The sequence below is a fragment of the Mustela erminea genome, chromosome 5 (assembly GCF_009829155.1).
Source record: "Mustela erminea isolate mMusErm1 chromosome 5, mMusErm1.Pri, whole genome shotgun sequence".
NCBI classification, from domain to species: Eukaryota; Metazoa; Chordata; class Mammalia; order Carnivora; family Mustelidae; genus Mustela; species Mustela erminea.
In genome coordinates this window covers 70,902,582-70,916,158 of record NC_045618.1, presented here as the reverse complement: position 1 = coordinate 70,916,158, position 13,577 = coordinate 70,902,582, and the positions used below count along the sequence as shown (strand labels likewise).

The following is a 13,577-nucleotide window of genomic DNA, read 5'->3' as shown; positions in this document are numbered from 1 at the left end:
CCCTCATCATCCCTACCCCTGCTTAGAGCTCCGCCAGTAGATAGTAATGCTCCCCAATATGGATCCAGCTTCTTCAGTCTCGTTATCCCCAACCACCCTACTCATTCCTGCCTCCAAGCACTTACTAAACCCTGTCTTCTTCCCATTAAAACTCCAACCACATTTCAAGGCCCAGAACAAGTCTCACAATTCATGCAAAGCCTTCTTTGGCCACTTCTCTGTGTTAATATCTCTTTGTACTTGTCAACCATGTCATGCTTATTAGTTCTCTTCTACTAGACCACAGGCTCCCAGAGAGCTGAGAGAGTGCCAAACATTTCTTTTGTGCCCTCCAAAAAACTGCTTCAGGCACCTGTTAAAATGAAAATATCCCTAGGAGGGAGAACAAGTTGAAAGATTAGCCCCTGGAGACCAATTATTTTGGTGAGATGATTTCTTATGACTGGGGAGAAGAAAGTGGGTGGATATAAAATGTGGGCAAATGACTCAGAAAAGGAAGTCTGGGTGAGGAAGGGCACTGGAGGCAAACATCAATTAATCTGCAACTCTGCAATTCTGTTCAGGCCACCTCAGCCTCTCTCACATGATCCCCAATTGCTCCATGACAAAAGGGTCATAGAATTATTGACCTCCAGACCACTCACCAATGAGGCTTATGGTGCAGGGAGGTGTAGTGACTTGCCCCAAAGCACAGACATCTTTGGTGACCCCCAGGACACCACTCCAGTCCAGAGACTGCTGCTTCTAGCTATTTCTAGGACTGTCCCTTGTAGTCTATGTTTTTGCTGGACACTGGAGACTAATAACATTTATTGAACTCTTCCCACGTGGTAGAGACACTAATAAGGTCTCTCTCTTTATAGTTACCACATCAAGAAACTCTATTTCTCCTTTTTTTCTGATGAAGAAACTGAGGCAGAGCTGTAGCAGTGAACATAATCAGTGATGGGCACCCATCTGAACACAGGAAAACTAATGGCATGGGGAGGGATGCAGGAACAGCTTTGAGTTTCCCCTATCAATTCTTTTCTCATTCTCTTAAGCTGCAATGCCTTCCTTCAATTTGATACTTTGAAAATAATGCTCCTCCTTCAAAGCCTGCTCACTAAACCATAGCCAACCTTCCCACGATAATCTGTTTCTCTTGTCTTCCTAAGGACGCCCGTGGTTAAACTTGTAATTTGATTTACAAGAATGGTAATACAGGTGGCTCTGTATTGTCCAAATTAACTCCTTGAGGGCACGGACCTCATTTTGTTCATTGCTATATTCCTAGAGCCTAGTGCATAAGATGTTGTAGATACGAAACTTGGGGAGTGAGCACAATAGTCTGCCTGCATGTGTGTTTTCCCATGAGATAGGACCTCCCATGGCAGAAGTCCACAGAATTTCTGAGTCTTGATGCCTACCAAGGGTTACTTGGACAGTGTCAGTGAGAGACAGTGTCAGTGAGAGGTAGGCCACAGCTGGGATTTCAGGGTTATCAGACATTCTCCTGTTAATTTTTTCTCACTAGTTCCACTGGCTGCTTCATCTACCACCTTATCATTAAGGTTTCACCTGTAGATTTAGGGTCCAGGAGAAATGTAAAATTCCCAAAGGAAATTCCACTCACTTACAATCTGAAAATCACACTCTACTGGTCAGTGAAGGTGGTTTTGATGTGGAAAGGGTCTCTGGGATATTGGGAAACTGAGGTGGAAAGTGGAAAAAGGAACTGGCCCCAGAGGTTGTTAATTTGAAGTCGGTGAATGGGCCTCAGGGGGTCCAGAACTCAGAACTGTATTCAAAAACACTGCATATTGATTCCTGAGTGTGTTTCCCAGACTGAAGTTCTGTAAGTTCTTTCATTTGGTTCTCATAATGGGCCTGGGGATTTAAGGAGAATGAGAAGAGCTACAGCACCCCAGCTTCCCAGATATTCCAGTTTTGCTCTGGATACCTGGGCCTTTGGGCACCCCTGGCTGGCCTAAGGCAATGATACACAAGGAAAAGAATCAAGGAAGATGAAGAGAGAACCAGGAGGGGAAGCTAAGATAAAGGGTAAGAATTCTGGGGATAAGACACAGAAATAGAAAAGGTCATATGGCCCAATCCCTGTGTTTTAGAGATAAGGAAAGGAGGTCCAGAGGGGTTAAGTAATGTGAGCACTTGGGGTCAGCCAGGGGCTCCCTTGTCAGAGACTGGCCCTGCTCTAGGCCATCTGTGTGGCCTAGTTTGCTCAACAACAGATAAGCTCACAAGGAAAGGCCAGCCGCTGTTATCTGACTGTATGGGTGGTGGCTGTGGGCCACTGCATTGCTGAAACTTGACATATGCAAGCACAGATAGGATATGGAAAACATTCCCTTGCGGGTGTGTGAGTTCATCATGTTTTAACAACCCAGGCCCCAAAGTTTAACCTGCTAACCATTCATGTCACTGACATTTACTGAGCACTTACTAGGCACAAGGCACTCATGTAGCCTCCATTGGAGCCACAGAGAGGACAGAGATGTGACTGTTAGCCCTGGAGGAACTTATGCTGTGGTAATGACAAAAGACATCCCACTGCAGAGGCAGCTGGACCTTCTATACAGGAGCCAGCTTCGTTATTGTCCTTAGAAGAACTTATCACATCCAGGTAGGTAAGCTAAAGCAGGGCCACTTGGGACCTCAGTGTAGTAAATCTTGGATACCAAGGCTGAGGGAGGGCTCTGGATCTTCCCACAAGAAAGAGGTTCTCTCTCTGGGCCTCTCCAGCTGGTGGCATCAGGGCTATCTTAGGCAATCCCACTTGGGGACCTGGCATAGTTGCTCCCAGAGTCCTGGAGTCCCACAATCCCATGTGCCACAGAGAGTCTGAGCCTGAGGAGCACCAGCCAACACCACTGGTGCTGGCTCTGGAGGTTTTGCTTTAACCCTTTTCTCCATGTCCTAAGGTAGAGAGAATTGGTTTCCTCAGCCAGGGCTCAGGGAGGCTTGGGAAGCAAACAAGCTCACGGAGCTGGTTAGCCACTGAGACTTGAACTCAGGCCCCCTCTCCAAACCTTCCTGTGATATGTGTCACTTCTGCTTTTTCCCTCTTCAGGTTAAAAGCCAAGATTAGGTTGAAAAACTCTGCTACCTGTTCCCTCAGAGACCAGACAACATGTTGGGTCTCGTAAAACTGAACGGCCCATGATGGGTCTCTGGTTCCACAATACCCACACCCTGTCTAGTGGTCTGAAAAGCTTTTAATGTCAAGATATAGAAGGTTTTTCCAGGGATCTCTGCTATCTATGTTTTAAAACATTGCCTTGGGAGGAGATATCAGATATAGCCCATTGGGAAGACAATGGATTAGGTATCTGAGGGACAGATACCTCCTTTTGCCCCTCAGATGGGCAAAGAGGAAAGCTAAGGTAACAGAGCAGCCAGGCCTACTGGCAGTTGGCCAGTAAGCTCTTGCAAAGAAAAGAGTATTTCCACAAACATGCACTGAAGTCATGGGACCTCAAAGATGAGGAAGAAAGCCCTAGTCCCGCCAGATGTCCAAGAGCTTTGGATCTGCATGCTCATGTGAAATGTGGGTTTTGACAGCTATGCAATTATTCAAGAGGGACCCTTGCCTTTAACACAATGTCAATAAGTCTTCCCTTTGTGTTTGGAGTGCCAGTGGCTCAGGTCTTGTCAGTAGTCCCTAAAGGGGAGTCCAGGCCAACCACACAATGTTTATCCCTCCAGGTGTCCCCTGGTTGGTTCTTGTTATCTCTCCTTCTCCAGAACAAGAAATTCCCAGAGACTCACTTGGAAGCTTGCTGGAAAGAACGACAAGAATCTGCAGTGTCATGACCCCGGTAGGAAGGCATCATGGAAATCCTACCATAGAATGTGCATGTGGGTAAACATTTTCCACTCGTAAGGGACCACTGATGAGTGGATCTTTACTTCCCTGGACCTCAGGTGGTTGGTTCATTTTTCAAGAGAGAAAACTGTACTATTGGAAGATCTCAGAGTTTCTTTCCAGCTGTGTTTCCTTGATGCAGCAGTTCATGGGCAACTCTGCCTGTCATCCTAGAGACTTGCCATCCGCCCACCAGTCCCTGGATTAACACCACCTTCTTGAAACTTGTCTTATGCCTCTCATCTCTGAATATAGCATCTTGCTCAGACAATATCTTTAATAAATGCTTGTTTAATGAAACAATGACTCTTGAGTTATAGAGTGACGTGGCAGTCAAAAGCAAGAGTGTCCCAGAACTAAAGTCAAAGAAAGGAGGGAGGGGTTTTTATACCAGGTAAGAGATGGCTCAGAGATGGGAGAGGAGGAAGCAAATCTTTCCTGTGAGGCCTGTAGGGCAGAACCAGCTAAGTTGGGGAGATAGGGAAGGCATGAGGAAGAGCTCCCAGGTAGGATGTCTGTGGATCAGTGAGGAGTCAGAATGTTGGTGCAGAAAGCCAAGAAATAAGTCTGAATGAGGATGAATTTGGAAGCCTTGCAATCAACTAGAAGCAAGGAGAGGCTTAGCAAGGAACTGATGTCATGAAAACTGAACTGAAAAGCAGTCTGGCAACAGTGCACAGGATAGACTGAAAGAGAAGATCTGAGAAGAAGGGTCTCAGGGAGATTGCACCAAGGAGTAAAACCTGAATGAATGTGGAGACTGCAAAGCCAGGCAACAGGCTTGTAGTGAGCGTATACAAAGTAAAGTCCAGGACACTGTTCTGGGAATGGGATATAGTCTTGAAGGAGAAAGACACAAATCTTTGGCCTTGGAGAACTCCCCTCCTAGAAGAAGTAACAAAAGGAGGGAGAGAACTTTTAAGGATGAATGCCTCATTTTATTCTGTAAGGGACTTACAGGGAGAACCAAGGTAGCTGGGTCACATTTCTCTGTGAGTGGGGACAAGAGGAGCACACCAGGTCTAGTGACGAGAAGGAAAGGAAGGGCAGGCTTGACACCTGGCCCACAGACCCAGAGTGGAAGGGTCCCCTAGAGAGGTTGCCCCCATACTTCAAGGCAGGATTTGGTAGGATCTGGCCCGGCCAGGTGGTACTCCTGCAAGCCTGGGGGCTGCTTCCCCACCCTGCAGAGGATCGAGGCTATACCAGGACATCTGGGAACCCCTCCTGGTACTGCAGGGCCCAGAGTGTGTCCTGAACTCAAGGCACCAGGACACCCAGGCTCTGCAGTGTCCCCAGCAGCATTTGCCCTGCACTGGGACTCTGGAGGTAGGACTGGCATTTCCTCATCCTGAGGTTATGGGGTAGTAAGTGAAGGTGTTAGGATACCTGTGGTTCCACAGAGCACAGTTTGGTACTTCCACAGGTCCTGTTTGGTACCAGGACCCATGTGGGATGCCCAGTGAGTGAAGAGTAAGAGACTGCTTGGCAAAAAAATGCCCAGAGCCCCAAATACTTGAGATGGCTTTTGAAGGAACATGGCACTTGAGGGCCATGTGTATGTGTATGCGTGTTTGGGAGTGGGGGCTGGGGAGGTATTCCTGGCACAGAGGACATCTAAGCCTCCCCTATGACGTTCTAGGACTTTCCTACATTCCTATACCACTGCTCAAAGGTGTCTGTTCAACCAACCTGTCTGTGCGGCCCATTAGAATGTTCTACTGAACAGGAAAATCAATCTGCAAGGAAAGAATTTGAAAGGACCTTTCCAGGTGTGGTATTCAAAGGTCTGAAAAGCTTACTCCTTTAAAGGAAGTCATTCTGAATAGCTTACAAATGAACATAAATAGCTTAGAATTGAAAAGTCCCTGAATGAAGAGACCCAATAAATCCCATAATAGGTATTAAAATGGCACGACTGAGAGCATGGGCTCTGCACTGGGTGTTGTATGTAAGTGATGAATCACTAGATTCTACACCTGCAACTAATGTTACATTGTATGTTAACCTAACTGGAATGTAAATAAAAACTTGAAAACCAAAAACACATGGGCTCCAGGGAGAGACTACATGGACTTTAATCCCAACTCTGCAGTAAACAAGCTGGGTGCCCTACTTATCACTCTTTCCATTTCCTCATCTGTAAAATAGGGATCATCTTACTTAGCTCAGGATGGTTGTGAGGATGAATGACTTCGTATTTATAAAGCACTTGGATCAATGTCTGACACAGAGTAAATGGACGGTAAGCATTAAAAAAAAAAAAATTCTCACACTCATCTTGAGGAAGATGAGGACCAGCAACCGGATGAGGAACCAGGCTTCTAAGCCCTATTAAGCATTTAGACATACAGGCAGTCTTTGCTTTACACAGTAGTACAAGACCATAACAACGACTATAAAAAGTGAAACTGTAAAAATCAAGAGAAAAGGGCTCCTAGGTGGCTCAGCTGGTTAAAAATCTGCTTTCAGCTCAGGTGGTGATTCCAAGGTCCTGGGATTGAGTCCCACATCAGGCTCCCTGCTCAGCGGGGAGTCTGCTTCTCCCTCTCCTTCTGCTGCTCCCTGCTTGTGCTCTCTCTCTGTCAAATAAAATAAAATCTTTTGCAGAAAAAACATTTGACAAAGTACAGCATCCTTTCGTGATCAAAACTCTTCACAGTATAGGGATAGAGGGTACATACCTCAACATCATCAAAGCCATCTAGGAAAAACACATTATCAAAAACCCAAATATCATTCTCAATGGGGAAATACTGAGAGCTCTTCCCCTCAGGTCAGGAACACGGCAGGGCTGTCCACTATCGCCACTGCTATTCAACATGGTACTAGAAGTCCTAGTCTCAGCAATCAGACAACAAAAAGGAATAAAAGGCATCCGAATCAGCAAAGAAGACAAACTCTCACTCTTTGCAGATGAGATGATACTTTATGTGGAAAACCCAAAAGATTCCACCCCAAAAGTGCTAGAACTCATACAGGAATTCAGTGAAGTATCAGGATATAAAATCAATGCACAGAAATTAGTTGCATTTCTATACACCAACAACAAGGCAGAAGGAAGAGAAATTAAGGAGTCGATCCCATTAACAACTGCACCCCAAACCGTGAGATACCTAGGAATAAACCTAACCAAAGGCGCAAAGAATCTATACTCAGAACACTCTAAAGTACTCATGAAAGAAACTGAGGAAGACACAAAGAAATGGAAAAATGTTCCATGCTCATGGATTGGAAGAACAAATATTGGAAAAATGTCTATGCTACCTAGAGCAATCTACACCTTTAATGAAATCTCTATCAAAATACCATCAACTTTTTTCAAAGAAATGGAACAAATAATCCTAAAATTTGTATGGAACCAGAAAAGACCCCAAATAGCCAGAGGACTGTTGAAAAAGAAAACCAAAGCTGGTGGCATCACAGTTATGGGCTTCAAGCTCTATTACAAAGCTGTAATCATCATGACAGTATGGTACTGTCACAAAAAGACACACAGACCAATGGAACAGAACAGAGAGCCCATAAATGGGCCCTCAACTAATCTTCGACAAAGCAGGAAAGAATGTCCAATGGAAAAAGAGTCTCTTCAACAAATGGTGTTGGGAAAATTGGACAGCCACATGCAGAAGAATAAAACTGGACCATTTCTTTCTACCACACACAAAAACAGACTCAAAATGGAGGAAAGACCTCAATGTGAGATACAAATCCATCAAAATCCTTGAGGAGAACAGAGGCAACAACCTCTCCGACCTCAGCCACAGCAACTTCTTCCTAGAAACATCATCGCCAAAGGCAAGAGAAGTAAGGGTAAAACTGAACTATTGGGACTTCATCAAGATCAAAAGCTTTTGTGCAGCAAAGGAAACAGTCAACAAAACAAAACAAAACAAACCTGACAGAATGGGTGAAAATATTTGCAAACAACGTATCAGATAAAGGGCTAGTATCCAAAAAATACATCAAAGTCAACACCCAAGGAACAAATATCCCAAACAAGAAATGGGCAGAAGACATGAGCAGACATTTCTCCAAAGAAGACATACAAATGGCCAATAGACACATGAAAAAATGCTCAACATCACTCGGTATCAGGGAAATACAAATGAAAACCACAATGAGATACCACCTCACGCCAATCAGAATGGCTAAAATTAACAAGTCAGGAAATGACAGATGTTGGAGAGGATGCGGAGAAAGGGGAACCTTCTTACACTGTTGGTGGGAATGAAAGCTGGTGTAATCACTCTGGAAAACAGTATGGGGATTCCTCAAGAAGTTGAAAATAGAGCTACCCTATGACCTAGCAACTGTACTACTGGGCATTTACCCGAAAGATACAAATGTAGTGATCCAAAGTAGCATGTGCACCCCAATGTTTATAGCAGCAATGTCCACAATAGCCAAACTATGGAAAGAACCCAGATGTCCATCAGTAAATGAATGGATAAAGATGTGAAATGTGTGTGTGTGTGTGTGTGTGTGTGTATACAGAGTCCCAGAGTCCTAGGATCCAGTCCCAGTGTGTATACACACACACACACACACACACACACACACATATACACACACTACATACATACACACAAAATGGAATACAATGCAGCATTCAAAAAATGAAATTTTACTACTTGCAATGATGTGGATGGAACTAGGAGGTATTACGCTAAGCGAAATAAGTCAATCATAGAAAGACAATTATCATATGATCTCACTGGTATGAGGAATTTGAGAAACAAGACAGAGGATCATAGGGTAAGGGAGGGAAAAATGAAACAAGATGAAACCAGAGAGGGAGACAAACTTTAAAAGACTCAATCTCAGGTGAGGGCTGCTGGAGTGGAGGGGAGTGGAACTGATGGGGTGGTTGGGTGATGGGCACTGTGTACTATGGTGAGCACTGTGAATCGTGTAAGACTGGTGAATCACAGACCTCTACCCCTGAAACAAATAATACATTACATGTTAATTTAAAAATATAAATAAATAAATAAATAAAATCTTTTTACAAATTGAGAGAAAAGAACACAAGTGTTCTGTGACCTTTTAGTATATGTGCTGCCGAAGCGAGCACGTTCTGTGACCTTTTAAATTTTTGTTGAATCATTAAAAACTTTCACACTACAGATTTTAAGTGTGTATGGAAGTGAAAAAAAATAGTAAGACCCAATACATAATACACTAAATATTTCTTTTAGAGATTTTATTTATTTGAGAGAAAGGAAGAGATAGAGATAGAGCATAAGCAGGAGGAGGAGCAGGAGAGGAGAGGAAGACTCCCCACTCAGTAGGGAGCTCACTGGATCCCAGGACTCTGGGATCTTGAAATGAGCGGAAGGCAGAAGCTTAAGCGACCGAGCCACCAAGGCGCCCCTTCACTTACACTTTTAACACTGGGTTCAGGTTTCATTAGTATCAACAGAAACCTTGAAGGGCCTGGCTGTCATAAAGTCACAGGATGCTTATTCAGAATGTTGTAAAATTCCACAATGGAGATTCAAAACCTAAAATTCAACCTGTCTCAAAGCAGCTTCTCGTTAACAAAGGAACCAGATGATAACAGACACACTTCTAACTTCTCAGCCTCATCTTATATACATTTAAAAACACCCACATTGGGGGCACCTGGGTGGCTCAGTGGGTTGAGCCTCTGCCTTCAGCTCAGGTCATGATCTTGGGGTCCTAGGATCGAGCCCCGCATCGAGCTTTCTGCTCGGCAGGCAGCCTACTTCCCCCTCTCTCTCTCTTCCTGCCTCTCTGCCTACTTGTGATCTCTGTCTGTCAAATAAATAAAATCTTTAAACAAACAAACAAACCAACAAACAAACCACCCAAATTGCCCAATATACATACAGGCACTTTTAATGCCTTGCACTTAACTGTTAATAATTACTTAAATAGGGGTGCCTGGGTGGCTCAGCAGGTTAAGCCTCTGCTTTCAACTCAGGTCATGATCTTAGGGTCCTGGGATGAGCCCTGCATCGGGCTCTCTGCACAGCAGGGAGCCTGTTTCCCAACCCCCAACCCCCAACCCCGCCTGCCTCTCTGCCTACTTGTGATCTCAGACTTGTGATAATTATTTAAATGGTGCAATAATAGAATGAATCAATAGTATGAATCAAGCAAGTGAATAAATTCAACTATATTATGAAATTTCTCTAATTTCCAGAAATGGGTTTTTAACTGGATATTTAAGATCTCATATAGATTGAAGGGTGCCTGGGTAGGTCAGTGGTTTGAGCCTCTGCCTTTGGTTTAGGTCATGATCCCAGAGTCCTGGGATTGAGCCCCACATCAGGCTCCCTGCTCAGCAGGGAGTCTGCTTCTCCTTCTCTCTCTGCCTGCTAATCCCCCTGCTTGTGTACACCCCCCACCCCCGTCAAATGAATTTTAAAAAATAAATATAGATCATATAGATCAGGGGAGAAATGTAATTACATACTCTTTAAGAATCTGATGAAAGTTCTCTCCTTCTGGGGCGCCTGGGTGGCTCAATGGGTTAAAGCCTCTGCCTTCAGCTCAGGTCATGATCCCAGGGTCTTGGAATCGAGCCCCGCATCAGGCTCTCTGCTCAGCAGGGAGCCTGCTTCCTCCTCTCTCTCTGCCTGCTTCTCTGTGATCTCCGTCTGTCAAATAAATAAATAAAATCTTAAAAAAAAAAAAAAAAAAGAAAGTTCTCTCCTTCTAAAAGTTCAGGTGAGGAGATACAACACTTCATGTCGCATTTCAGGGAGTTCACAGAACATCCATAATCCAATTAGTAGATGTGGTTAAGAATCTAGAACTATTCCTAGATAAAATCCTGCCAAAAACTGTTTCAGAGCCATTACAAGTCTTGCAAACTCAGCTCACTTTCCAAGGGAGGGTAGTCCTCAGAGCAGTCATGGGGCATCAGAACCACACTGAATGGTGGCTCTTGCCTTGTTATGCAAGTTTATTCAGTCTAGGTTCTTCAACAAACCACCATTCCTGAAGCTCTCCTCTGTGAGTATTGGCCTTAGAAAACCCTACTGAAGAGACAGACTCAACATTACATTGTTGAGAAACATGACAGAACCAGCAAATCAAATTGAAAGTTACGTTGCGCAGGAGGTTAGCTGCTGTGGGCAAAGCACAAGTGGGACCTGAGCCTATTGCTGGCAGCATTCTACTCTTTCTGTCCTTTCTTTTCTCCCTCCTCTCCATTCCTTCTCTTTCTCCTCTGCCTTGATTCTTCCTCTCTCATTCTTCTCCCCTGCTGTCTCTGACATTGGCCCACATGGACACTGTTTCATCCAGCCTGTGGAGCAAGAGATTTTAAGCCTTATTAAAGTCAATAGAGAAAGATCGTTCTGAGTCACACTGAATTCAAGAAACAACCCAACAGGAGGCACTGAGGATACCTCGACGATGCCCAAGCAACAATTCTTGCTAGGGAAGCTCACTCTTTGGGGGAAGGAATTTTGAGCAAGGAAGGGGGTTAGAGGTTACTTTTTAAAAAATTGATTTGATGTCAAGAGAAAAAGATTGCCTAAGCAGTATTTGTTGATGAAGTCACAGAATGGCTCTACCTCTGGAATGAGCTTCATTTTCTTATATTTTGGTAAGAAATTTGATTCTCAATTGGGAATTCAGTCACTCTACCCACTCAAGGGCAAGATGATAAGGTTCTATCAAACCAAGTGTCTAAACAAACCTGAGACTCTACCAAGGTCAGAAATGCTGCACTTGAAGCCAAAAGATCTCTCTTTGGCTTGTTTTGACTTGTAACCATAAGTTTATCTTGTCTGGGTGTCCAATCACTTTATAAAACAAACGCTGATTTCTGCACTACAGCATCCTCTGAAGAAGCAACGGGAGTCCTGGATGTAACCTTTCGAGGATTCTCTAATTTTTTTTTTTTCGCTCCTCTGATTTCCACAGGACTTTAAGTTTTTTCTCCTGAGATCCAGCAACAAAGGATGGTTTTGGAAATGCTGAACCCAATGCATTATAACATCACCAGCATGATGCCCGAAGTCATGCCTGTGGCCACCATGCTGATGCTATTGCTCACTGGCTTTCTTCTTTTGGTTTGGAATTATGAAGACACATCCTCAATACCAGGTGAGTCAGTCATTTAGTTCTGTAACTAAGGAGATTGTTTCCTTGGGGCTCTCGGTCCATGAGGGTAAGGAAAATTTTACAAAAGGACAAAAGCAAACATGGGGAAATGGCAGAAGCCCATGACAATGTTAGCAAATAAAAACTCAGGTGAAAAATTTTATACCAATTACCTGCACTTTTCAAAAGAAAGCATTTGAAAAAAAAAAAATCTTAGATAATCCCTTCCAGTCTGTGCTTTGCTTTGGTAAAGTAGACTTGGCAGAAGTATCCTTTCAAGTAAGTTTGGGGGGGGAAAAAAAAAAAGATGGAAGGAAAAAAAAACAGTAAGTTTGAGATGGGGTGAAGCAAGGTAAACCAGGAAATTTTTTTTTTTTTTTAATTCAAACTCATTCCAGTGTTGCTCTGGAGGTGAAAATGTCTCTGGAATGCCTTCTTTTTTAAAAATATTTTATTTTTAAGTAATCTCTACATCCAGTGTAGGGCTTGAGCTCACAACCTAGAGATCAAGAGTCATGCGCTCCTCTGACCAGCCAGGCTCCTCTGAGCCAGCCAGGCGCACCTGGAATGCTTCTATACCCCTCTCCTCCCTCCTGCTTTGCCTCATCCATGAGCTCTGCCCTCTTCCTTTTTTGAACTTACTTCCTCTCTTCATCCCACTTTTTCTTTCTCCTTCATCCCACATTTCCTCTTAGTCTTGGGGGTAGGTGTGATGGTGGTGCCACCTAAGAGTTGCCTGGGTCCTGGGCAGTGGAAGAAAAATAGGGACCACTATGGTTCCCTTAGAACATCATACCCTGAAAGAATCATCAACCAGATCTGTGGATAACCAAACACAGGGTGTCATATAAATATGCAGATAACTCCAAAAGAAACTGCTACCACTCCACACTATCAGATTAATTCCAAATTATCAGAACTATTCAAATATTTCTCTGGTGTTCAGTGAAAATTATTCAGGGCAGGCCTCAATCCCCAGTCTCATGAGATAACCAACAAGGCTTTACTTCAAAAGCATAGTCATTATGCACTTCCAAGTGCAGTGGGCCTCATCGCAGAGCAACTAAATGTAGGAATGTGAAGCTGATGCCAAGTTGCCAAGTGCCCCATGTTTGGTTCTTCCAAACCTTTCCAGAGAACTGTGTGTCCTGTTGATCTGATTTAGCCTGGTGTTGTGGGGGACTTTCATGCCCACTTAAACACAGAGCACTCAGTTAATGCTGTTCTCTGCTCCCTGAGGGTTCTGAGTGAAGACTCTTTCATGGCTTTTAACTTGAGCTCCTTCCCACAACAGCGCCTTCCTCACTGGACTTCTCCCACAGTGGGCTCCCAGGTCAGGATGTGTGTACGGTGGGGTGAGGTGGAAAGTATTTTTTAGCAAGTCCCCCCAGACATTTATGTTGCAAGTGTTAGAAGAAGTCCCTGGATCTTTGAAAAAGGAGGTCAGCCTATGGGGGACAAGCACAAGAACCGGCACCCCTGGAGCTTTGGATCAGGAGCCTACGTGACAGCTCACTGTGTCTACCATTCCTGCGCTGGGGACATCATGCTGTCATACACTAATTGTACTATGGTTCTCAGCCATGTCTGGAGCAGGGCCTGCATGTTGATATTAAAAAAAAAAAAA

General features: G+C 44.1%; 1 protein-coding gene and 1 long non-coding RNA gene across 12 annotated transcripts in view; one reads left to right on the top strand and one right to left on the bottom strand.

The window, feature by feature from the left end:
- The window catches only part of LOC116591069, a 172,558-nt gene that overhangs the window by 24,826 nt on the left and 134,155 nt on the right, over positions 1–13,577 (bottom strand). The window lies entirely within an intron of this gene.
- Positions 1–13,577, top strand: part of LOC116591066 (aromatase) — a 108,256-nt gene that overhangs the window by 59,488 nt on the left and 35,191 nt on the right. For 9 of the 10 annotated variants that reach the window (XR_004285829.1, XM_032343720.1, XM_032343723.1 and 6 more), the window contains one exon: positions 11,771–11,953. Coding sequence is in view for 9 of the 10 variants with exons in the window: in XM_032343720.1 (XP_032199611.1) it covers positions 11,809–11,953 (145 nt within the window). In the remaining variant the exon portion in view is untranslated. Of the gene's footprint in view, positions 1–122; positions 134–11,770; positions 11,954–13,577 lie in introns of those variants that run through there. The other variant, XM_032343724.1, reaches the window with a different exon arrangement.